The sequence below is a fragment of the Pelophylax lessonae genome, assembly GCF_965119305.1.
Source record: "Pelophylax lessonae genome assembly, chromosome: 3".
Lineage (NCBI taxonomy): Eukaryota > Metazoa > Chordata > Amphibia > Anura > Ranidae > Pelophylax > Pelophylax lessonae.
The window spans coordinates 58,043,704-58,068,518 of record NC_138770.1 but is presented as its reverse complement, the minus strand read 5'-3'; the positions used below and the strand labels follow the sequence as shown (position 1 = coordinate 58,068,518).

At 44.6% G+C, this 24,815-nt stretch overlaps 1 protein-coding gene across 1 annotated transcript in view; it reads right to left on the bottom strand.

Moving 5' to 3' along the window:
- Positions 1-24,815, bottom strand: part of ZNF395 (zinc finger protein 395) — a 59,509-nt gene that overhangs the window by 12,957 nt on the left and 21,737 nt on the right. The window contains exons 2-7 of the mRNA XM_082251473.1: positions 18,940-19,175; positions 16,741-16,988; positions 14,264-14,370; positions 6,289-6,524; positions 3,551-3,651; positions 2,046-2,304 (exon numbers count right to left, since the gene is read on the bottom strand). Of these exons, the coding sequence (XP_082107599.1) occupies positions 2,046-2,304; positions 3,551-3,651; positions 6,289-6,524; positions 14,264-14,370; positions 16,741-16,988; positions 18,940-19,170 (1,182 nt within the window). The 5' untranslated portion in view covers positions 19,171-19,175. The remainder of the gene's footprint in view (positions 1-2,045; positions 2,305-3,550; positions 3,652-6,288; positions 6,525-14,263; positions 14,371-16,740; positions 16,989-18,939; positions 19,176-24,815) is intronic.

The window sequence follows — 24,815 nt, the reverse complement described above, 5'->3', positions numbered from 1 at the left end:
GAAAGCTCTGTTTGTGGGGAAAAAAAAGGACGTCAAATTCAATTGGGAACAGCTTTGCATGACCGTGCAATTGTCCCTTAAACTCACGCAGTGCCGAATTGCAAAATAGGGCCTGGTCATTACGCAGCAAAATCTTCCGGTCTTAAAGTGGTTAAATATGCGATGCATACTGGCGCATTATGCATTTACCTTTCAGGTAACAAAAAAAAAAAAAAAAACAAACAAACACCGACTTTACTTCCTCTTTAACCGCCGCACGACTATCTACTGCGGCGGTCAGCCCCTCATAGGCAGAGCGGCGTAGTACTAAGTCGCTAGCCTGTGAGGCTCTAGGGAGCGAGCACGCGCCCCCAGAGGCGCGGTCACGGACCCCCCCGCCCGTGTGACCGGCAGACCCGACGTTCGTCGGTGCAGAGGGAGAAAGGCAGGCGGCTAATGTAAACAAGCCGCCTGTCATTCTCCCCTGTGTATGAATGGTGATCATACGGTTCTACTATGTAGGACCGTTGATCACTGTTCCTACACCTCAAGCCACAGCCAATCACAGTTAGAATCACGCCCCTAGGGACACACATAGCCCCTCCCCTCTTAAAGAAAGTTAACCCCTTCACTGCCAGTGTAATTTTACAGTAAAAATGTCAGTCAAGGGTCCGATCTGTCCGCCGCAATGTCGCAGTACCGGGAAAAAAAAAAAAAAAAAAAAAAAAAAAAAAAAAAAAAAAAAAAAAAAAAAATCGCAGATCGCAGCCATTACGCGTTAAAAAAAAAAAACAACAAAAATGAGAAAAATCTTTCCCTTTGTTAGTAAACGCAATAACTTTTGCGCAAACCAATCAAAATACGCTTTTTGCAATTTTTTTTTTTTTTTACCAAACATGTAGCATAAAACAAATTGGCCGAAAATGTTAAAATTTAGATTTTTACTTTTTTTTTGGGGAATTTCATATAAAAAAAAAATGTGAAAAATATTATTTTTGCAAAATTGACGCTCTTTTATAGCGCATGATCAAAAAAAAAAAAAAAAAAAAAAAAAAAAAAAAAAAAAAAAAAAAAAAAAAAAATCGCACAGGTGATCAAATACCACCAAAAGAAAGCTCTGTTTGTGGGAAAAAAAGGACATCAAATTCGTTTAGGTACAGCGTCGCACGACCGCGCAATTGTCTGTAAAGTCACGCAGTGCCGAATCGCAAAAATAGGCCCTGGTCAGGAAGGGGGTAAAATCTTCCGGGGTTTAAGTGGTTAATGGCAGATTCAATTCCTTAATACTTTTGAGAATTGAAAAAAGAAAAAAATTGGACACTAAAAAAAAAAAAAAAGTTATGATTCTGGCATTAAGCATTGCAAAAAAATAAAAAAGTAGCCCCAGACATTGAGTTTTTTTTTTTTAATGGGAAAAAAAAATTAAATATGAATGGTTGATATGAAAAAAAAAAAAAAAAAAAAGTAAGGAAAAAGGAGTTATTTAGGAGAAACAAAGGGTTAATAAAAAAAACTAAAAATTCTTCTGGTCGGGTTGCTTTAACGGACTTTTGCAGATGAAAGCTCATCTCTAACTTGTGGGCTCAAAGGGTTAATAATAAAAACTAAAAATGCTTCTCCTTGGGTTGCTTTAATGGACTTTCGCAGATGAAAGCTCATCTCTAACTTGTGGGCTATATGATGGAATGAGAAAAAAAAAAAAAACACACCAAAAATTACCACAAAAAGAACAAAAAACACCCACCTGCCCACCCCCAAACAAATAAAAAAGAAAAAAAAAAAAAAAAAACACAACCTTTATTTGTACTTGAAGGGCTGGGTTTGCCCCTTTTGCAGTTTAGGTGTGGTGCATTGTCATTGTAGGCATGTTTTTTTTTTTGTATTTTACGCATTTCACAAGACTTGCAGCTAAAACGCTTTGTAACACGCATGCATATTGATAAAAGCACATTGAAGATACAGCGAGCAGGATTTTTTTTTTTACCGCACTTTGAACTGAACAAGCTCTAAAAAGCAGGCAGCAAGCCCAACAGAACATCAGGGAATATAAGGAGGGACAAGGATACCTGATAGGCATGATCGGCCTGGATGTGCCAGAAAGAGCCCGGGGCCGACTGACTGAGCGCACTTGGCAGAGGACACTCCATGCCGGGCACCTCCAGAGCCGGAGTGTCGGGTTTGGGAGTCACCGGCTGGATAAGGAGCGGAGTGGTGGCCGTGCTCGGGCTCCTGGGTGTGCTCTCTGCTTCGGCTTCCTCTTTCAGCTGGACCTCGGTGTAGTAAAAATCCTCCTCTCTCTTACGCTGGTCGGAATCTGCTCCATCTCTGTAAAAGGGGAACATATTTTTAGAATCTCAATAAGTACCGTATTTATCGGCGTATAACACTCACCGGCGTATAACACGCGCCTAAATTTTAGGGCAGAAATTTCAGGAAAAAAGCTGAAATTTAAAATAAACAGCTTTGAACTCCGAACATTTTTTTAAAATTAAATGTAGTCTCACCAGTGCCCACGAATGCAGCCTCATCAGCACAGTGTCCTTAAATGCAGCCTCGCCAGTGCAGTGCCCATACATGCAGCCTCGCCAGTGCCCATACATGTAGCCTCGCCAGTGCCCATAATTGCAGCCTCCCCAGCGCCAGTGCCCATAATTGCAGCCTCGCCAGTGCCCATAATTGCAGCCTCCCCAGCGCCAGTGCCCATAATTGCAGCCTCGCCAGCGCCCATAATAGCAGCCTCCCCATTTTTTTAAAAATTAAATGTGGTCTTACCAGTGCCCACGAATGCAGCCTCATCAGCGCAGTGTCCATAAATGCAGCCTCATCAGCGCAGTGTCCATAAATGCAGCCTCGCCAGTGCAGTGCCCATACATGCAGCCTCGCCATTGCCCATACATGTAGCCTCCCCAGCGCCCATAATTGCAGCCTCGCCAGCGCCCATAATTGCAGCCTCGCCAGCGCCCATAATTGCAGCCTCGCCAGCGCCCATAATTGCAGCCTCGCCAGCGCCCATAATTGCAGCCTCGCCAGCGCCCACGCCAGCACCAGTGCCACTATACAAATCACTTTTAAAAACGTTTAGGAAGCAGCGCCGAGGTAGAAGGGGCGGGCGGCGCCGAGGAGAAGGAAGGACGCGCAGTCATCGGAAGTCCCGCCGCCTATGATTGTCGGCATAGGAGGCGGGACTTCGATGACAGTGCGTCATTCCTTCTCCTCAGCGCCGCCCGCCCCCTTCTACCTCTCGGCGCTGCTTTCTGGACTTTTTTTTTATATCGGCGTATAACACGCACTGCTACTTTTTCCTCCATTTTTAGGAGGAAAAAGTGCGTGTTATACGCCGATAAATACGGTAAATAACTTTTTTTATTGTGTTGTGATCTCTGTAAGGCAATGAATACCTTTGATGTGTTACACCAACCCATTACCTAGTATACAGGTAGGGAAAAAAAAAAAAAAAAAAATGTAATGCACTTATTCATGATGCCATTACCCCAATGCTACAAGGCCACATCGCAAAACTGCCACCCAAAAATATTTATTTATACAGCCAATTGGGAGAAAGAAGTCTTACCCAAGGTGCTGGGTTTTCACGTGGCGCTTAATGCCAACGATAGAGCGCAGAAGCTTCCCGCAGTTTGGCCACAGACACTTGTACATGATCTTCACAGAGTTCTGCAACACAAAGAGACACGATTGGCAAGTCAACAAGGCCGTCGCTAAAATAAAAAACCGCATGTCAAAAATTAGCCATAGTTCTAATTATAGAGGGAGCTGAAGTTTCTTGCAAATCTTTTTTATGGGCCTGTTTATTCACTTGTACTGTTGTCCTTACATACAGAATAACAAAGCTTTTATGTGATATTGTCTAGCAGAAATGTATATTTTTATGCAACCCATAGACAAGAAAAAAAAAACAAAAAAAACACAAAACCACAAAAGCTAAAAGACAATATGATTAGTGTTCATTAAAAAAAAAAAAATAAACAACAATACTTGCTGTAGATAAAAACAAAGCATTGTAAAATATTTACAAATTAAAGTTTTATTCCCCCCAATTTTGATATTTTTTTTAATGCAACACTAAAATACCAAAAAAATAAATAAATAAAGGAAAAAAAAGAAGTTGAAAATTTAGAGGGAATGAAAATTAGAATTTAAAAAAAAAAAGATGAAAAAATAAAAATCAGGAAAATACCAGTTAAGGTGAGAAGGAGTTAATTAGGGCTGATTAGGTAAAACAAAGGGTTAAAATTGTATTTTTTTTTTTTTTTTAACTTGTCTTCAGGTTGTTTTGACTGATATCACTTATGAATCTAAATTCATTTCTGGCCTGCAGATAAATGGAATTGAGCAGATACAATGTTACTTTGTATCTCTATCTCAATGTTTATAAACAATGTTACTTTGTATCTCTCCATCTCCCGTCTGATCACTGTTTATAAACAATGTTATTTTCATCTCTCTATCTCCCATCTGACCAACGCATTTTAACCGCTTGCCGACTGCTCACAGTATATTTACGTCGGCAGTCAGCCCCTCACAGGCAGAGCGACGTAGGTCTACGTCGCTAGCCTGTGAGGCTCTGGGGAGCGAGTGCGCGCCGCCGGAGGCAGCGCCTGCGCGGTCACGGACCCCCCCACCCCCGCGCGTGTGACCAGCGGACCCGATGTCCGCCGGTCACTCGGCGATCTTCGGGGGAGAGGGAGAAAGTCAGGCGGCTTATGTAAACAAGCCACCTGTCATTCTCCCCGGTGTAGAAACACTGATCACACGGTTCTACAATGTAGGACCGTTGATCATTATTCCTACATCTGAAGCCACAGCCAATCACAGTAAGAAGCACGCCCCTAGGGACACACACAGCCCCTCCCTCTCAAATAAAGTTAACCCCTTCACTACCAGTGTATTTTTACAGTAACAGTGCATATGTATAGCAGTGATTACTGTAGAAATGTCACTGGTAACCCCAAAAGTGTCAAAAATGTCAGTCAAGGGTCCGAACTGTCCGCCGCAATGTCGCAAAAAAAAAAAAAAAAAAAAAAAAAAAAAAAAAAAAAAAAAAAATCGCAGATCGCCGCCATTACTCGTTAAAAAAAAAAAAAAAAAACAACAAAAATGACAAAAATCTTTCCCTTTGTTAGTAAACGCGATAACTTTTGCGCAAACCAATAAAAATACGCTTTTTGAGATTTTTTTTTTACCAAACATATGTAGCATAAAACAAATTGGCCGAAAATGTTAAAAAATTTAGATTTTTACATTTTTTTGGGGGAATTTCATATAAAAAAATGTGAAAAATATTGTTATTTTTGCAAAATTGACGCTCTTTTTTTGTTTATAGCGCGTGATCAAAAAAAAAAAATCGCACAGGTGATCAAATACCACCAAAAGAAAGCTCTGTTTGTGGGAAAAAAAGGACGTCAAATTTGTTTAGGTACAGCGTCGCACGACCGCGCAATTGTCCGTTAAAGTCACGCAGTGCCGAATCGCAAAATAGCCCCTGGTCTTTTAGCAGCCAAATCCTCCGGGGCTTAAGTGGATAAACAATGTTACTTTGTGTCTCTCTATCTCCCGTCTGATTAAGGTTTATAAACAATGTTACTTTGTATCTATCGCCTGTCTGAACATTGTTTATAAACAATGTGACAGATGGTCCGTTTATGGACAGGAGCAGTTCTTAGGCCTCATTCACAGCCTGAGGGCTGGCGTTCATTCCCATACAATGTTCATGCGGTGTGTTGTTTCAATGAGCTGCAAAACACACTGGACCACATAAAAAGTAGTGCTTGCACTACTATGAAAACCACACTGCACCGAATTCCTGGGTACTGCGGTCCATGCAATATGGTGCCCCAAACACACTGCATTTGCAATAAGCATTTGGGGTGCTGTTAACAATACATCTGCACCTGTATACGGATCGCAAGGCCAGTGCCTTTGAACGCGGTGCGGGTGCAAATATTCACCAATGCAGCTTTCCTCCGACTGAAGACCTCCTAAGGCCCCTAGCTTGACCTCTCCCTGTAGCTCCACCCATTTCTGGCCAAGACACCAATTAGGAAGTACCACCACTTATGCCAGATACGCGGAAGGCCTGTACAAAACACAAAAAGTGCAAAATGACTAAAGACGCTCAGATCAAGCGTAAATGCAGCCTAACCGCAACTCCCGGCTGTCGGTTTGACAGCCGTGAATTTCCAGCAAAGTTTTCTTGGTTTACAAAGCATAATCAGTGGTTAACTCAATAAAGTGCAAGCAACTTTTAAACATTGTTGCCTTTTTCTCCCCGACTAGGAAACCGTGCCATACCTTTCTCTTGCGTGGGGCAGGCTCATCCAGAAGGAAGGGATCAGGGTCGGTCTCAAAGCCTTCATCCACGTGGGAAGCACTGAACGCCTCGTTTGTATATTTGGGGCTGGCTTCGGTGTGAGGAGGGGAAGGCGTAGAGGTGCCACACTCCACACTCCAGTGCCCGCTGGTTGTACTGCTCCCACTGTCCGACACATCACCGCTTTCCTTCCAGAGGTCACAGGTCACTTGAGGGGCTTGGAAAGAAGAACAATGTGTGAATAATAAACCTAGCACGGTACCATCGGGAGCAATTAATCACTACTACATTCTAAAAATCCATTGTTCCCTATGCGTAGGGATCACTGGCATGAATATGTGTGCACCCTAGACAGGTCTTTGTGGCATAGGTTTCCATAGGCCCATTGAACACCTTGGCCTCTGATGTTTCTGCAAGACTCACAGGGTGTCCCTGTGCCTTCCAGTAGAGATGGGAGCTTCAGCAAGACTAAACTCCAGCATTCTTATAGAATTTTGAGCTGCCTTCTCTGCAGGGAGGCACTTTGAGGTCCCCGTGTCTTACTGAAGCATTAAAGACAAAATCAAGGACATTTTTTTGGGGGGAGGGCAAATGTATACCAATGGCCATTTGTGTTGGGGGAAGCCAACCGGCTGTCAAAAGAAATGAACCTTTCATTTGATATGGCCACTTAAACAGGTCTGTGACATCTGCTTATCTTCAACATCCATGTTTCCTGTGATCGATGATGGGAACCACCTCAACTATTATTGACCAATAATTCCCCTATTTAGAAGGCTTTCAGGGGTTCCAGAACATAGTCGGTAGCCTGGCCAAGGCTCCTGTGCATCTGGAAGAAGACTGCAAATACAAGTTTTCTCCACTCTCCGGCATTAAGGATTGGCGGGGAAGACCAACTAGGCTGATATCCATTAAAAAGCAAGGCTGGACTACAAGAACCAGGACTTAGGAAGCAGCAATGTGGCTTAGTTACGTAGTTAAAAGTGTAACAAACCTAAAATCTTTTTTCAGGCAGACAACGCGAAGCCTCGGTCTTCTGCACATATCTTAGATTTTTAGGTGGGTTTTTTACCCAGGTCATATTTGCCCACTTCTAAACACTACAGCAGCTATTCTCAACCAGGGTTCTGTGGAACCCTAGGGTTCCTTCAGCGGTGGCTAGGGGTTCCACGAGCTGTGGCTAACTGACCTTCCATTGGATGATGCCCTCATAGTTCCAAGTCAAATGCCACTTGGCAAGAGTTGGCATTTTCACCACCACTGTAGGAGAGGCATTCTTCTTAATGAGTACACTAGATATGAGCTTGGGTTTGGAACCCATGTCTGGTGGCCCCTAGAAGGAATTTTTCAGTGCCGGCACATTCAGTTGCGGATGGGGCATTCTCTACCCTACAACTACATCTGCATGTTCACAAAGGAGTGGGGAAGCACATGACATCATTGCACTAGATATGGCCACATAGTACAGCACAATCACCCACCAGCACCAATGTAAGGGGCATTTTCCCAATGACCACCAACGGACTAGCAGGGGTTCCCCGTGAAATACTGAAATGAACACTACTGACAGCAAAAGTGTTTAAAACATGCCTGGAGGATAACAAAAAGCATCCTTCTGCAGCATTCGCAACAGGTACCCTAAACTGTGAACATCATGAACTTGCAAACAGCACGGTTTACAATACTTGACGACATTTTAACCATGGTTCCTGTGTGGTCAAGCCTGGTAGGATCGGCACAGAACAGGACGATAGCATGAACGGGCCCTAAAAAACCAGCATACAGGCTCCAAATATCTCTATGGCTATTTAATTGGGATGAGATCACCACAGGTGGGTGAACTTTGGACCTTGCAGTAGAGTCTGAACATTTGCAACAGGCACTCTTGACTTTAAGAACATACAGAAGGCACCGTTCACAATACTAGACAGCATTTTAAGCATGGTTCCTGTGTGGTCAAGCCTGCTAGGATCCACAAAGAACAGGAGGACGAGCCCTACAGAACCAGCATACAGATCCCAGTCATCTTGAAGGGGCACTTACTAGGAATGAGATCACCACAGGCAGGGCTCTACACCCTGTAGTTAGGGTCTAAGAATTTGCAACAGGTGCCCTTTACTGTGAACACAATGAACTTGCAGAATGCACCATTAACACTGGACTGCATTTTTACCACTTCAGTACCGGGCACTTTCACCCCCTTCCTGCCCAGGACAATTTTCAGCTTTCAGCGCTGTCACTCTTTGAATGACAATTGCACGGTCATGCAACACTGCACCCAAATTAAAAATGTATCATTTGAGACAGATCAAGCTTTCTTCCGGTGGTAATTATCACCACTGGGTTTTTATTTTTTGCTAAACAAAAAAACGGAAAAAAAAAGACCAAAGTTTTTAAGAAAAAAAAAAAAAAAGTTTAGTTTCGGTAATATAATTTCGCAAATAATGGGATTTTTGACTTAACGTAAAATCCATTTCTCGGATATTTGTCGACGGACAGCTCCTGATCTTCTTAACTATTGGGTTATACTGCTCCCTACAGGAGTAGGACACTAGGCAGAAGAAAAGTCTGGCTACGTCTATGTGCAGTCCCAGGGGGTATACTCCCTCTCTCTGCTATAGGCACTCAGTTTTGTTACAAGCAGTTTCAGAAGAATTACAACTCCAGAGAGGGGTGGGTGCGGTGTCCGTCAATGAACTGGAAGTGGATTTTACGGTAAGTCAAAAATCCCATTTTCTCTTTCATTCATTGTCAGACACAGCTCCTGATCTTCATAACCATTGGGACGTCCAAAAGCAGTGTTAAACATGAGGGGAGGGAACAGCCAAAAGAAACTCGCAAGGCTAACTATAGCCAACCAGGTAAACAGGAGCTAGACCTTAACTGGAGCTCACCTGAAAAAACAACAATACACTCTCAAAGAGGACCAGGTCCTCTAAACAGCCGCCTACAAAACCTTGCGGCCAAAGGAAGCATCCACCGATGCCAGAACCTGACCCCTGATGGAATAGGCCTGAATCACCGTTTGTCCGATCCATCTGGAAACTGTTGCAGATGAAGTGGACATCCCTTTCCGAGGCCCAGCCGTGAACATAAATAGGGAGTCTGACTTCCTAAAACACTCTGTAGCTGCCGGGTACACCCTAATTGCCCGACCACATCCAAGGCATGCAAAGCAATTTCCTTCAGATGTTTTGGCCTGGGACACATTCAAATGAAAATCAGAGACTACATGAGGAAGGAACGACGGACTGGGGAGAACCACCTTATCTCTGAACCACCAAGTAAGGTGAATGACAGGATAACGCCACCAACTCCCGACACCCTGCACGAAGAGGTGATAGCCACAAAAAAGGCCACCTTCTAGGACAGCATAAGCAGGGGTATCTCCCAAAGATTCTCAAAAGTAGGCTTCTGGAGTACTGAGAGCACCAAATTGAGGTCCCAAGGCAGCAACAGAGACCACACTGGAGGAGCCAAGTGTCTAACTCCCTTAAGAAAAATACACACCAGGGGGATGTGGCCAAGGGCCGTTGAAAGACGACCGCTAAGGCAGACCCCTGACCCTTGATAGTGCTCAAGGCCAGTTTCTGCTCAATTCCCTGCTGAAGGAAGGTCAAGATCCGAGCCACCGAAAAAGAGCGAGGATGAACCCCAAGAAACTCACACCACACAATGTATGACTTCATGTACGATGGTAGCTCTTCCTAGAAGTAGATTTCCTAGCTTTTAACAGCGTTGGAATCACCGACTCAGATAAACCTCTATCCACCAGCACCTGGCGTTCAACAGCCAAACCATCAAAGCCAGCGACTGTAAAGCAGAATGGAAGATTGGTCCTTGGGACAGCCAATAATCCCTAAGAACGTTGGTGACCAGGCGCAGCAGATTGGCGTACCAAGCCCGACGAGGCCAGTCCGGGGCCACCAAGATGACTGGAATCCCTTCTCCCTCGATCCTGCGTAGAAGTCTTGGCAGAAGCTTGAGAGAAGAGAAGCCATAAAGCAGACGATACTGACCCAACCTTTCTGTTGAGCCAAGACGCCAACAGATGCAGCTCAGGGATGCCCCATCAGAGACCCAAATGATGAAACACCTCCCGCTGAAGGGACCACTCCCCTTGGTCAAACGCCTGCCAACTGAGGTAATCCGCCTGCCAGTTTTCCACTCCAGGCATGTGTATGGCAGAGAGGGCTGGAATGAACCGTTTTGCCCACCTTAGAATGTCAGCTACCTCCAGAGCCGCCAAGACACTTCTTGTGCCCCCCTGGTGATTGACATATACCCATGGCCGTGGCATTGTCCGATTGAATGCGCACTGGACATTCCTGAAGACGATCCGTCCAATTCCAGGCACAGTCTGATCACTCGGAGTACAAAGACATTAATCGGTAGTCTGGATTCTACCAGTGTCCATATCCCCTGAGCAGAATTTTTGCCGAGGACCCCTCCCCAGCCGGACAGGCTGGCATCTGTCCAATACAAGGGGAGGAAGAATTTGCCCAGCCGAAGCGCTGAAGAACGAAGCCACCATATCATGGACTCTTTCGTTACTCAGCTGGATCCGATTGTCCAGAGACTGCAGATTCTTGTCCATTTGGTCAGAATCTCCCTTGCAGGGACCTTGTTGGAACTGTGCAAACGGAACTGCCTTGAAGGTAGACACCATCAGGCCCAGCACTCGCATGCAAGTCCTGAGGGATGACCATCTGCTGGACAGCAGGAGCTGAATTGCAGCCTGCAGTTTCTGGAGTTTGTCCAGAGGAAGGAGCACTCTGGCTAAGGCCGAGTCCAGAGTCAGACACAGATAGTCACACTTAGTGGACAGAACCAGAGCAGACTTCTGAAAATTCAGAATCCAGCCAAAATTCCTTCAAAGCTCGTATGGTGATTTACAGGTTTTCCACCAGATCATTAGGAGACTCCGCTAGCAGAAGGAGGTCGTCCAAGTAGCCCAGTACCGTGATCCTCCATTGACGTAACAAAGCTAGCACCCGGGCCAACACTTTCGTAAAGACCAGAGGAGCAGAGGCGAGGCCAAAGGTTAACACCACAAACTTACAATGCTCCTCTCCCACAGCAATGCAGGGGGAAGCGCTGGTGACCGTCACATATTGGAATGTGAAGGTAAGCGTCCTTGATGTCGATGGAGGCAAGAATAGCCACCACCGTGCGAATAGACTCCATTTTGAACTTCTGCACCCACACAAAGTAGTTCAGCGCTTTGAGGTCCAGAATTGGACACACCTTGCCTACCTTCCTGGGGACTGTAAACGGGTTTGAGTAAAACCCCTGAAAACATTCTGAAGTTGGAACCGGGACAGTCACCCTTTAAAGTAAAAGGTCTTGCACTGCTCCAAGAAGAGCCTGTAAGTGGACCAGGGACAGTCGCACGTTGGAGGGAAGAACCTTACCGGAGGATAAGAATGAAACTCAATCTTGTAGCCGGACCGAATGACCTAGTGGACCCACTTGTCCTGTACTAGGGAAGTCCACGGTCCGAGAAACAGCGAAGACGTCCCCCCGACCCAGATACAGGTGAGGGCGCACCTTCATTGTGAAGGGGCCCTGTCCGTGGATTTGGAGAAGCCCGCTCTTGACTTGCCAGACCAAGTTCGCTTGGATCTTCCAGAGGAGGCTCCAGAGGAGGCCCCAGAGGGTTTCGATCTCTTGTCAGTCGACCCGGAGGGAAGAAAAAACTTCTTATAAGCCGAGGAGGAGGGCCCACATCTATGACAAAGGTCCTTGCCCTTAGTAGCCTGCGGAAAAAAAGGTACTCTTCCTCCTGTAAGACCTTTAATATCATCCAGGGTAGCACCAAACCGGTGATCTCCTTGAAAGGGAAGATCAGTCAAGGCCTTTTTTAGAAATCTGGTCTGCAGACCAGCATTTGAGCCAAAAGACACACTGAAGGACAACTGTCGAAACAGAGAGCCGAGCCACTAGGGGAGCCGATCCAAAGAGGCATCACAGAAAAACTGCAGCCCCTGGACCAGCTGGTCCACCAGCTCAGCAAATGCAGGGAGAAGCTACTCCCCCCTCCAAGTCACAGCACAAAAGCCTAGCCCATTCGGTCAGATTCTGCAAGTGTGGGGAATATCAGCCTCAGTGCCGAACCAGCCACGGTGAACATATTGCGGGCCACAGCCTCCACCTTCCTGTCAGCCGGGTCGATAAAGGCCAGCAGGGTGACCCAGGTCTGCGGCGACCGAATCTGATTCAGGATCTAATGAGGCAGAGGAAGGCGGAGATTGATTTTGCCAGCCCGCCTCCCAAAAGCCACCTCTCCACCCGGGACACAAAGGACTCCAGGACCGCCGTCAGTGCATCGATGAATGGATGGGACTCAGTGGGCAGCCCCTGTCCGGTGGGGCTATGTCACGGCCAACCTAGCGTGGAATTGAGGTCTGCGCGTGCTCACTGTCCAGACTGGGGTGACCACTGGACCTAGATTATCCAGCCCGCCGCCCAGTCCAGCAGTTGACTGCAAATCTCACAGGAAAAAAAAAAAACAGGAGGAAAAAAAATCTATCTAAAAAGAAAAAATTTGCCAGGACCAGAGATCCCAGCAAGGAAATAATTTTTTTTTTCTGCCTAGTAAGGTCCTAAGTACCTATAACAGAAACAGGGAGTATACCCCCCTGGGACTGCCCATAGGCGTAGCCAGACTTTTTCAGCTAGTGCCCTTCTCCTGTAGGGTGTAGTATAATAAATAAAGAGATTATTCTCCCACTCTACAAGACTCTGGTCCGGCCACATCTGGAGTATGCTGTCCAGTTCTGGGCACCGGTCCTCAGGAAGATGTGCTGGAATTGGAAAGAGTCCAGAGAAGGGCAACAAAAATAATTAGGGGAATGGAGGACATCAGCTATGAGGAAAGACTACAAGCACTGAACCTATTCTCTCTAGAGAAGAGACGATTGAGGGGGGATATGATATCAATGTACAAATACTGTACTGGCGACCCTAGCATAAGGAACAAACTATTCAGAGTAAGGAAATACAACAAGACACGTGGCCACTCACTAAAACTAGAGGAAAGGCGGTTTAACCTTAAAATGCGTAAGGGGGGTAAGGATGTGGAATTCTCTTCCACAAGCAGTCGTATCAGCAGGGAGCATTGATAGTTTCAAAAAACTATTAGATGGGCACCTTAAAGACCACAACATACAGGGGTATACAATGTACGGTTAAAAGCAAACACACACACACACATCATAGGTTGAACTGGATGGACTGATGTCTTTTTTCAACCTCACTAACTATGTAACTATGTAACCCAATGGTTAAGAAGGTCAGGAGTGGTGCCCGTCAATGAACGAAAGAGAAAAGTTATTTTTCTTTACTGATGTGCGCTGATGAGGCTGCACTGACAAGCACCACTGTGCGCTGATGAGGCTTCACTGACGAGCACCACTGTGCGCTGATGAGGCTTCACTGACGAGCACCACTGTGCCCTGATGAGGCTTCACTGACGAGCACCACTGTGCCCTGATGAGGCTTCACTGATAAGCACCACTCACTGTGTGCTAATGAGCCTACATTGGTGATCAGTGCCCTGATTATCAGTGTAAACAATGTACAGAGGCACTGTGTGAAGAAAAGGACTGCTGATAAGCGGCAAGTCTCTTTACATGTTACCAGCTGTGATTAGACACAGCTGATCACATGGTAAAGGGCCACTGTGATTGGCCCTTTACCACGATCTGTGATTAGCTGTGTCCAAAGGACACAGCGGTCACAGAGCGTGCCACAGGGAGAGGGGGGAGGCGTGGTTTTGGGAGAACACCCTCCGAAAATTGGAGAACCACGACCAGTCTTTCGGGCCATCGTGTGGTCAAGAAGTGGTTAAATATGGTTCCTGGGTAGCCCTGCCTGGTAGGATCCACAAAGAACAGAAGTACAAGACCCCACAGAACCAGCATATAGATTCCAGTCATCTCCATGGGTACTTACTTGGAATGAGGTCACCGCAGGGAGGACTCTGGACGATTGGGCTGCAGGACAAGCTGGTGAGGACCATGGCTGCCATCATTTCATCCATCTCTACGGCATCAGATCTCCTATTAGAATGAAAACAACAACTTCACATATCTGGTTGAAGAAACATATTTCAGAAAAATTCACCATCCGATCTCAAAATTGCCAACTGGAAACAAAAAGTGTGGTCAGGAAATAGGAACTATGCAGGTAACATCAAACTGGAGGCCATTCAGTCACCGCTCAAGGTACCCCAAAAAACAACCTCTGGGTAGAACCCTAGTTGAGAAAGGTTGATAGATTGCCATGTCTGAAAGTACAGCATGGATATTAGGCTTCCCAAAGGTATGGAACTTTTATTGTAGATCTGCTTAATGCTGAGAGTATCAACTGGGGTTCTGCATAATTCTAGGATTCCACAAGGGGTTCCAAATGGTCCTACTGCAGGGCTATTTTGCAATGGATTTGTATCTTCTCAATGGTAGCTTCAATGTTCCCCAAGCAGCTACGACTGATTGGTCAAGTACAACCAGGTGGATTGATATCGGCCTAATAGTATGCTTATAGCTCTGGCTGCTGCTATCCACACACAGAGCTGGCAACACGGGACAAGAAGAATGTCTTCCCTGTCCTGGAAAAGAGGCTTTCAGACAATGGGACGTCACTTTAAAAAAAAAAAAAATCAGAATACTGCAGAACTATCACATGAAATAGAATGAGTAAATCGTACCATTTTCTTATGAAATGTCATGAGGTCCGTGGACTAGTTACAGGAACAACAATGCACACATGATAAGTTGGGTGTTGCCAGCTTTTTTTTTTTTTTTACTAATCCTCTCTTTATAAGGGAATATCATGTCAGGCCACTCTGCTAACTGCAGAAGTAGAATTACTATTTTTAAGCAGCCCTTGACCGTCCTAAACTCCAATAAAGAGCTGGCGGGGTCCACCAAGCACCGATGCAAAGCTAGTGAGACCACCAAGCATCATTGCACAGTTTGAGAGACCACTGAACACAACCTTTTCATCAGTGCTTAGTGGCCCCTACTAACTTTGCATTGGTGTTCAAAGTTGGCATGATCACTAAGCACTATTGCAAAGCTAGGGGTACCACCAAAATTTGTGTTTCTTGTCATTCAGATATTTACCGTACTCTGAGTTTTAGATCAGAACATTTTTTCAAGGTTTCCCAGATATCAAATACATTTCAAAAGGTAAAAATAAAAAGTTTAGAAAAGCTTGTCTAATGGCTGTGCACTTGCTCCATTTCAAAATGAGCGCCAAGTGGGATGTTCTGGACAAGTACATACTAAATCCTGCAGCTTTATAAAAAGTTTTAGCTGGGACCTCACTATAAAAGGTTATTATGGATGGTGAACTGAAAACCTTTCCTATGCTATAAAAATGCTAATAAGTAGCTTGTTAAAGTGTATCCAAGCCCAAAAGCAAAACTGTAAGTTATTAATCCTTAAAACAGAAGTAAGGCCCCAAATACTCACCTTCGCTCCAACCATCTGACCTTAGTGAGGTCTCTTGCCAGCATCTTCTCTCCAGCTTCCACCAAGTTTTGGGCCATCTTGATTAGCCAGCATGGGAGGAGACAATTCCTGCGTATGCTCAGGAGTTCATTCATTCCGGCACACAGAGCTGTATCTTGGTCTAGGCCAACAAGGCCCAGGCCTAGAGTAAAAAACAGCCTCCTTCCGCCTCCCCCACTAAAAAGAGTTCCTGACTGCTTGCGCTACACACTTTTTGTATAGTGCCAGTCTTATAGGGCGAATTGGGCTGGAGGGCAGGGTCCAGGAGGCAAATCAGTCTGGCACCCCCATAAAGCAGTCAACACTGCTACCTCCTGGTATGATATGGTATGATGATGGGCACTGCTGAGGCTGAACTTATGGGAACTGATGAGGCTACACTGATGGGCACTGATAGACTGTGGCCTGTGGTTTAAAGATGACAGGGAGGGTCATAAACAGGAAGAGGTGTGGCCTTTACAGGAAGGGGTGTGTCATTTAAATTAGGGGGTGCACAAGTTTAGTCAGGCCTAGGGCAGCACAAAACCTAAATACACCACTGCCGGCACACAGACACTATGACGAGAATGTACTCCCCAAGTTGACAAGGATGCTCTCCAAGGGTGGCTCCATTGCTCCTCCATAGAGAGGAGCAGCCGCCCTAAGACAAAGTGTGTTACTGGCAGGACCACCAGGTAAAAATAAAATAAAAAAGGAGACTTAAATAAATGCAGCAACCATATCCGAGGATTGATGGGCTGCAATATAGAACATTTTTTTTTTTGGGTTTGGATACGCTTTTGAGACATTTTTTTTTTTTGATGTTTTTCCAATTTTGATGAAGCAGAAAAATCCTCCCCTACTCAAAACAGAAAACTTTTGGCTTTAATAGCCCCAACTCTTTGGCCAGGGAAGGAGCCAGTAAAATGGGCTCACCTCTTGGGGACATCAATGCTGCGGGATACTGATCTCTGAGCCACGCTGGCAGGCCCCGCAGAGCTGGTGGACAGAGTCTGCTCCATCGGCATGCTCATGGCTTTGGGGGTTTCCGCAAGGCGAACGTCCTCAGTCTTCCTGCACAGGTGGAGCCCCAGTTCCAGAACAAAAATCTTCACTTCATCATCGACATGATTGTGCTGCTCCACCAAACCGACCCATTCCTTGCCATTGTGGGTGATGTACACCTATCAGAAGGAAAGAGACCTTACAACATATTCATACACCCTTCTATAGATAAAACAAAAACCTGCATATACGCCCATTCTTTTTTTAGGTTTGTATCCAAAAAGTTTATTGCAACTTGAACCTATTCACAAGGCCTGACCAAAGCACATTGTTCTCTGTCTCGTAGTCCTCCATTGTGTTTTACTTCAACAGGGGCTTAGCCATTATTGTAGGGGAAGTCGAGGAGGATCAGACCCAATAAAGTCTGCTCTTGTGGCCGGTCACCAAGCTACCAGATCATCCTGTATGGCCTTTGTGCACCCTTCTAAAGACATGAAATATGACTAATGGCACATGAACTGGTTCTTATGCTTTCCCAAAAGCAGAAGCAGAGATCAAAAGTGAAACTCATGTCATTCAGATTACCAAAGGGTGAACAATGTTCAAAAGCAAAATGTTTATCTTTAACAAAGACACTAAAACTGAAACTATGCTATTCAGGAAAGAATGTTAAAAGGGTAAATAAGTTTATAACCAACTGGGAAGGCACATAATGAGAGGGACCATTAAAAAAAAATTTGGAAGCTTTTACCAACCAGGAAAGCGCACAACAAGTAGCGAAAATAAGGAGAAGGTAAGTACTCAAATACACACACAATTACATAGAAAGGAACACAATGAAGGAGTGGGGATGGAGCATGTTTGCTGACGAGTCTTGGTTTGTGTGCCTGTATCATATTTTATCAAGGCAGAGATACATAGACGATGTCTAATCTGAACAGGTTCCCCTTTAAGAGGATGACTTTAAGGAAAAATGGAGCACCAACTCTTAATCTAAAAATTTACATTGAATCTTCATCCACGATGACGTGTAGTGGCTACAATGCTATAAAGGGAGCCCACTTTGGGCAATACTATTCTACAGCCTAGAACCTTCATGTATAGAGATATCTAGAGATGATAGCGATGAGGAACCATGAACAATAAAATCGTAAACACTTCATCAAATGTATATTTAACTTGGGAGGCGCCCAACAGGAAGGGTAATTAACGATTAAATGGTAAGCACACACACACACATATATATATATATATATATATATATATATATATATATATATAAATAAAACACACACATACACACCCATTGAGGAGGCACACCATTGGGAAAAAAATAATGGCAGGTGTTCAAATACATAACCAACCTAAAAGGTGTATCAGATGAGCCATTAACTAGATTAGAAAGTGGAAAATAGGCACACAGCTGCAAATTATATATAATATCTGCAGCCATTAGCTTATTTTAACTATTGGACGTCTAGGCCCTTTCTATATTACCTATGGATGGAAGGTGGTTTAAAATCTTTGATGATATATAGCATGCTTAAAAGAAGTACAGCCAAATCTCGTTTTGGAGTGCAGTTTGTTCTGCACTCCTGTGACCCATTTTCAGCAGACTGCTGATGTCACAGAACCGATCCAGGCTCAGGCAAGATACCAACAATGCAGTTGAGATCCACTCACATGCCTGGACTTACACCCGGCTCAGCCTCCCAGTGAGCCGCTGAGAGTCTGAGCCGGCCGCTCCCGCCCCCTACACAGCCCTGCACTCGAGTGCAGGAGAGGGGGCAGAGCAGACAACAGTGACTTCCCATCACGGCTCTCTGCTCATGGAGCTCTGAGAACTGAGAAATTAGCGTTGCTTCTCACTCGGTTCTCAATCTTAGAGCTGGAGGGGGTCAGATGCAGCATTGAAACGATGCATCCATCCAAGTATGATCCTTGGAAAAAAACACCTTATACTTCTTTTAATTCCTACAGCTCTACACACGGGACTAGAAACCAAAAAAAAAAAAAAGTAGTAGTCATACAAGAAAAAGACAGTTCTGAGCTCCAAAAATGGGATAGTTGGGGGTCTGTGGATGGACAACAGGAATTGGTGCACACTTGAGCAAGCAGCAGACATCCTACCTTTTGTCCTGGGTACAGTTTGAAGCGGTTGGTGGACAAGTTGGTGGGACACATGGCCTCCTCCAAGCACTCTTTGTAGCATCCACCCTCATAAGCTCCTAGTTGAGCTGAAACGGCAAGGTCTCCCGCCGACTCCACCGTCATGCAGTCTGTGGATAACATTGGAGTAGTACACACCCGGGCTCCAAGTAGAGACCTCTTCCCAAGCCGCTTAGATAGTATGCTCGCCATGTTGGCTAGAGAAAGAAAAAAGGTGGAAAAAAATAAAATATTCGAAGACCCATAGTGAACATCAACCATGAAACAAGGCATATTAGCGTGTGTCCTCGAGACACCTACTAACCTCCAGCTGAAACTCAGCCTCCATCTCTGCCCTTCCTATCCACACCCTCCAACCCCTTTTCCTCTCTAAAAGGCTCCAGGCAATGGTTGCTTGCTTACCTTCCCCACATGCAAGACAATGACCTGCACTGTATGAAAAGACAAAGAAGACGTCAAAACTTTTTGAAAGGGTAAGAACCCATCAGGTTTTTCTTTACGGTCTTGGTTACGGATGGGAAGATTTCTCACCACTTCCTGTTCTGGAGACAACAGGAGGTGAGAGGAAATCACTCTCCAGCGTGGGGAGAATTCCAATCTTAGCTGTCCTTCAAACAGGTGTCCCCATTGGAAGACAAATATTTGCAGACCACAAGGAAAAACCCACCACATTTTGTCTAACATGCTTGTTTCCTAGGATCACAAACGCTATCTAGTGACCATAATGCAATCAGAAAAATACCACATTTCAGCCACTATAGCTGGTGCTGATAATCATAGAAAACAATTCACATTAGACAGAAAAAAAGGTGATTTTTAGTTACAGCTGTGTGAATGCTTGTCACATTCGTACAGTGAATTTTGTTTTATAAATAGAGCCATAAAATGTTGCTTTGGTGACAATTTGCCTAAAATGGCTAATAAAGAACAACATATTAGGTAAAATTACGTTATTAAATACTTCAAAGACTGTACCGATGTGGGAATTCAATTTTATATTAAAAGATATACAGTATAATATAAGATATACAAAAGTGAGTACACCCCTCACATTTTTGTAAATATTTTATCCTATCTTTTCATGTGACAACACTGAAGAAATGACACTTTGCTACAATGTAAAGTAGTGAGTGTACAGCTTGTATAACAGTGTAAATTTGCTGTCCCCTCAAAATAACTCAACACACAGCCATTAATGTCTAAACCGCTGGCAACAAAAGTGAGTACACCCCTAAGTGAAAATGTCCAAATCGGGCACAAATTAGCCATTTTCCTTCCCAGTGTCATGTGACTTGTTAGGGTTACAAGGTCTCAGGTGTGAATGGGGAGCAGATGTGTTACATTTGGTGTTATCGCTCTCACTCTCTCATACTGGTCACCTGGAAGTTCAACATGGCACCTCATGGCAAAGAACTCTCGGAGGATCTCAAAAAAAGAATTGTTGCTCTACATAAAGATGGCCTAGGTTATAAGAAGATTGCCAACACCCTGAAACTGAGCTGCAGCATGGGGACCAAGACCATACAGCAATTTAACAGGACAGGTTCCACTCAGAACAGGCCTCGCTTTGGTCGACCAAAGAAGTGGTGTGCATGTGCTCAGCGTCATATCCAGAGGTTGTCTTTGGGAAATAGACGTATGAGTGCTGCCAGCATTGCTGCAGAGGTTGAAGGGGTGGGGGGTCAGTTTGTCAATGCTCAGACTATACGGTACACACTGCATCAAATTGGTCTGCATGGCTGTTGTCTCAGAAGGAAGCCTCTTCTACAGATGCACAAGAAAGCCCGCAAATAGTTTGCTGAAGACAAGCAGACTAAAGCCATGGATTACTGGAACCATGTCCTGTGGTCTGATGGGACCAAGATAAACTTATTTGGTTCAGATGGTGTCAAGCGTTTGTGGCGGCAACCAGGTGAGGAGTACAAAGACAAGTGTGTCTTACCTACAGTCAAGCATGGTGGTGGGAGTGTCATGGTCTGGGGCTGCATGAGTGCTGCCGGCACTGGGGAGCTACAGTTCATTGAGGGAACCATGAATGCCAACATGTACTGTGACATACTGAAGCAGAGCATGATCCCCTTCCTTCAGAGACTGGGCCGCAGAGCGGCCGCCACAGACTTCATAACATTGAAGTCTATGACGGTCGCGCCGGGTCGCCCCAAAGAAGCTCCGGACCCTTTTTCTAAGTCGGAGCGACTTGTGTCGCTCCTATTAGAACGGGTCCGCAGCTTCCCTATGGAAGGCGACCTGTGAGGCGACCAGGTCGCCTCACAGGTCGCCTTAGTGTGAACGGGGACTTATACAAGCTGTACACTCACTACATTGTAGCCAAGTGTAATTTCTTCAGTGTTGTCACATGAAAAGATAGAATAAAAGATTTACATAAATGTGAGGGGTGTACTCACTTTTGTGAGATACTGTGTAATACACACACATACATACATACATACATACATATATATATATATATATATATATATATATATATATATATACATACATACACACACACACACACACACACACACATACATACATATACACACACACACACACATACACACTTTATTATTAAAAACACATATATTGTATAGGTTTACATGTTCTATTTACTTTCTTGGGTTCCTTAAATACCAAATCCAGCCAAAATTCTATTTTAGAACCACAGTACCATACGTACCCCTTCTATAAATACAACATGTACAAATAGAATAAAAAGAAACTCAATTTAATTTTTTTTTGTTTATAAAATGCCAACTTGCGACTCAAAAAGCACATGATATAAACAAACATATGTACATTACAAAAAAAAAAAAAACTCTGATGCCAAACTTCCCCGTTTCCCCAGTTAGATAAGCTGAATGGATCATTAAATGGGGAACTCAACGTAAGCCCTATGCTAGGATGACCCGGGTCAATATTGCACACGATATATAAAACGACATCACATACAGTAAAGGCCTGTAAGAAGTGCTGAGGAAATTGCAAAAGAAAATACCAGAAAATAAATAAATAAAACCCCCTAGGACTGCAGGTATGTGCAATACGTTTAAATCACACCATATGCAAAATGCATGACAAATATGAGAAGTAATGAAGGAAGGCATCAAATCTATCTTATGGAATATGGTAGGTTTGGAGTCTCAGCAGCGGTCTGTGCCCACTGGGGAGAATTTCCCCTCTCTTCCTTGTGTCACAGACACCGGGAGTGAGATAAAGCCTCCCCAATGGGGAGATAGACAATAGCATAATGGAACCCTTCTCCCACCGACCCCGCCAGAGGAAGTGAGCCCTTCTCCCACCGAACCCGCCAGAGGAAGGGAGCACACGACCCACAAGCAGAATGGAGCCCTTCTCCCACTGACTACCAGTGGAAAGGATTCCTTCTACTGACAACCAGTATAATGGAAGCCTTCTCCCATTGACCACTAGTGTGATGGAACCCTTCTCCCACTGACCACCAACATAATGGAACCCTTCTCCCACTGACCACCAGTGTGATGGAACCCTTCTCCCACTGACCACCAGTGTGATGGAACCCTTCTCCCACTGACCACCAGTGTGATGGAACCCTTCTCCCACTGACCACCAGTGTGATGGAACCCTTCTCCCACTGACCACCAACATAATGGAACCCTTCTCCCACTGACCACCAACATAACGGAACCCTTCTCCCATTGACCACCAACATAATGGAACCCTTCTCCCACTGACCACCAACATAATGGAACCCTTCTCCCACTGACCACCAACATAACGGAACCCTTCTCCCATTGACCACCAACATAATGGAACCCTTCTCCCACTGACCACCAACATAATGGAACCCTTCTCCCACTGACCACCAACATAACGGAACCCTTCTCCCACTGACCATCAACATAACCCTTCTATCAACTACTGGTATAATTGAACCCTTCTCCTATTGACTACTGGTGTAATGGAACCTTCTCCCACTGACCACCAACATAATGGAACCCTTCTCCCACTGACCACCAGTGTGATGGAACCCTTCTCCCACTGACCACCAACATGATGGAACCCTTCTCCCACTGACCACCAACATGATGGAACCCTTCTCCCACTGACCACCAACATAATGGAACCCTTCTCCCACTGACCACCAACATAATGGAACCCTTCTATTGACTACAAGCATACTGCAACCCTTCTCCAACTGACCACCATTATAATCAGACATTTCCAAACTGAGCATCCATAGAAGAACCGCTGCAATATGCACTGTCTGTGCATCTTTTCGGGCTGTTAATAATCATTTCTTTTTTTATCATATTGACCAGCCCTGTATGTACTGAATACGACAAGTACTCCACATTTTTATTCAGTCCTACATTCCTTACTCCAATGTACTGAGACCTGTAGGGTCTATTAATCATTAGAAGAGGTTCCCAGAGACCAGCTAGGGATTTTTGAGGGTTCCTCTAAATAGATAGAGAAAATCTGCTCTAGACAAGGGGTCCATGGAGCAGACTTTTGTGCTGCACCAATTGTAGTAATTTCCAGTCTCTTCTCACATCTTGCGTCCATATGCAATATTCCCATATTTATTTATATGAGGAAAAAAAAATTTTTGTCTAGCTAAACCGGGCGCCCACAGCCGTAAATCTCTCCGGGACCCCTGGAAGAGGATTTGTAGAAATTTTGAAAGTACAGTATATTAGTTACACATGCTGTCTCTGGCCTAATATAAAGTGGACCTGTCATTAAAATTCATATTTAATCATTCGGAATGGTCAAATTACCAGGCAAACACTATTACCAAAAGTATTGGGACACCTGCCTTTACACGCACATGAACTTTAATGGCATCCCAGTCTTAGTCCGTATGGTTCGATATTGAGTTGGCCCACCCTCTGCAGCTATAACAGCTTCAACTCTTCTGGGACGGCTGTCTACAAGGTTTAGGAGTGTGTCTATGGGAATGTTTGACCATTCTTCCAGAAATGCATTTAGGCGATCAGGCACTGATGTTTTTTGCGATTTGGCACTGCATTACTTTAACTGACAATTGCACGGTCGTGCGACGCTGTACCCAAACAAAATGAATGTCCTTTTTTCCCCACAAATCGAGCTTTCTTTTGGTGGTATTTTTTTCACCTGTGCAATTTTTATTTTTTTGTGCTATAAAGAAAAAAAGAGACAATTCTGAAAAAAAATTATATTTTTCACTTTATGCTAGAACATTCCCCCCCAAAAAAAGAAATCAATAAAATCAAAATTTTTCATAGAACATTGCCAAAAAAAAAAAATCTAAATTTTTTTTATCCTTTTAGGCCAATTTGTATTCTGCTACATATTTTTAGTAAAAAAAAAAAATCCCAATAAAGGTATTTTTATTGGTTTTCACAAAAGTTATCGCGTCTACAAACTAGGGGAAAGATTTAGATCTTTTTTTTTTTACTAGTAATGGCGGCGATCTGCGATTTGTAACGGGACTGCGACATTGCGGCAGACAGATCGGACCCCTGACACTTTTGGAGGGGGGGGAACCAGAGACCTTACTACAGTAATCAGTGCTAAAAATATGCACTGTTCCTGTAATAATGACACTGGCAGGGAAGGGGTTAATAGGGGCACTCAAAGGGTTAAGTGTGAGTCTAGGGGGTTGCTTTCTAACTGTCAGGGGGATGGGCTTATGGAATGTGTTCATAAATAGGAGGATAACAGGCGCTCTGTGCTGATTACTGAAAGAACAACGGTCTGCAGTGTTTACAACATCAGCCCGCCGTTCTCTCTCCACGGGGAGCGATCACGGGTGCCCCGCGGCAATAACGGCTGCTGGCCCTGTGAATTGGTTCCCCCCCCAGGATCACTCC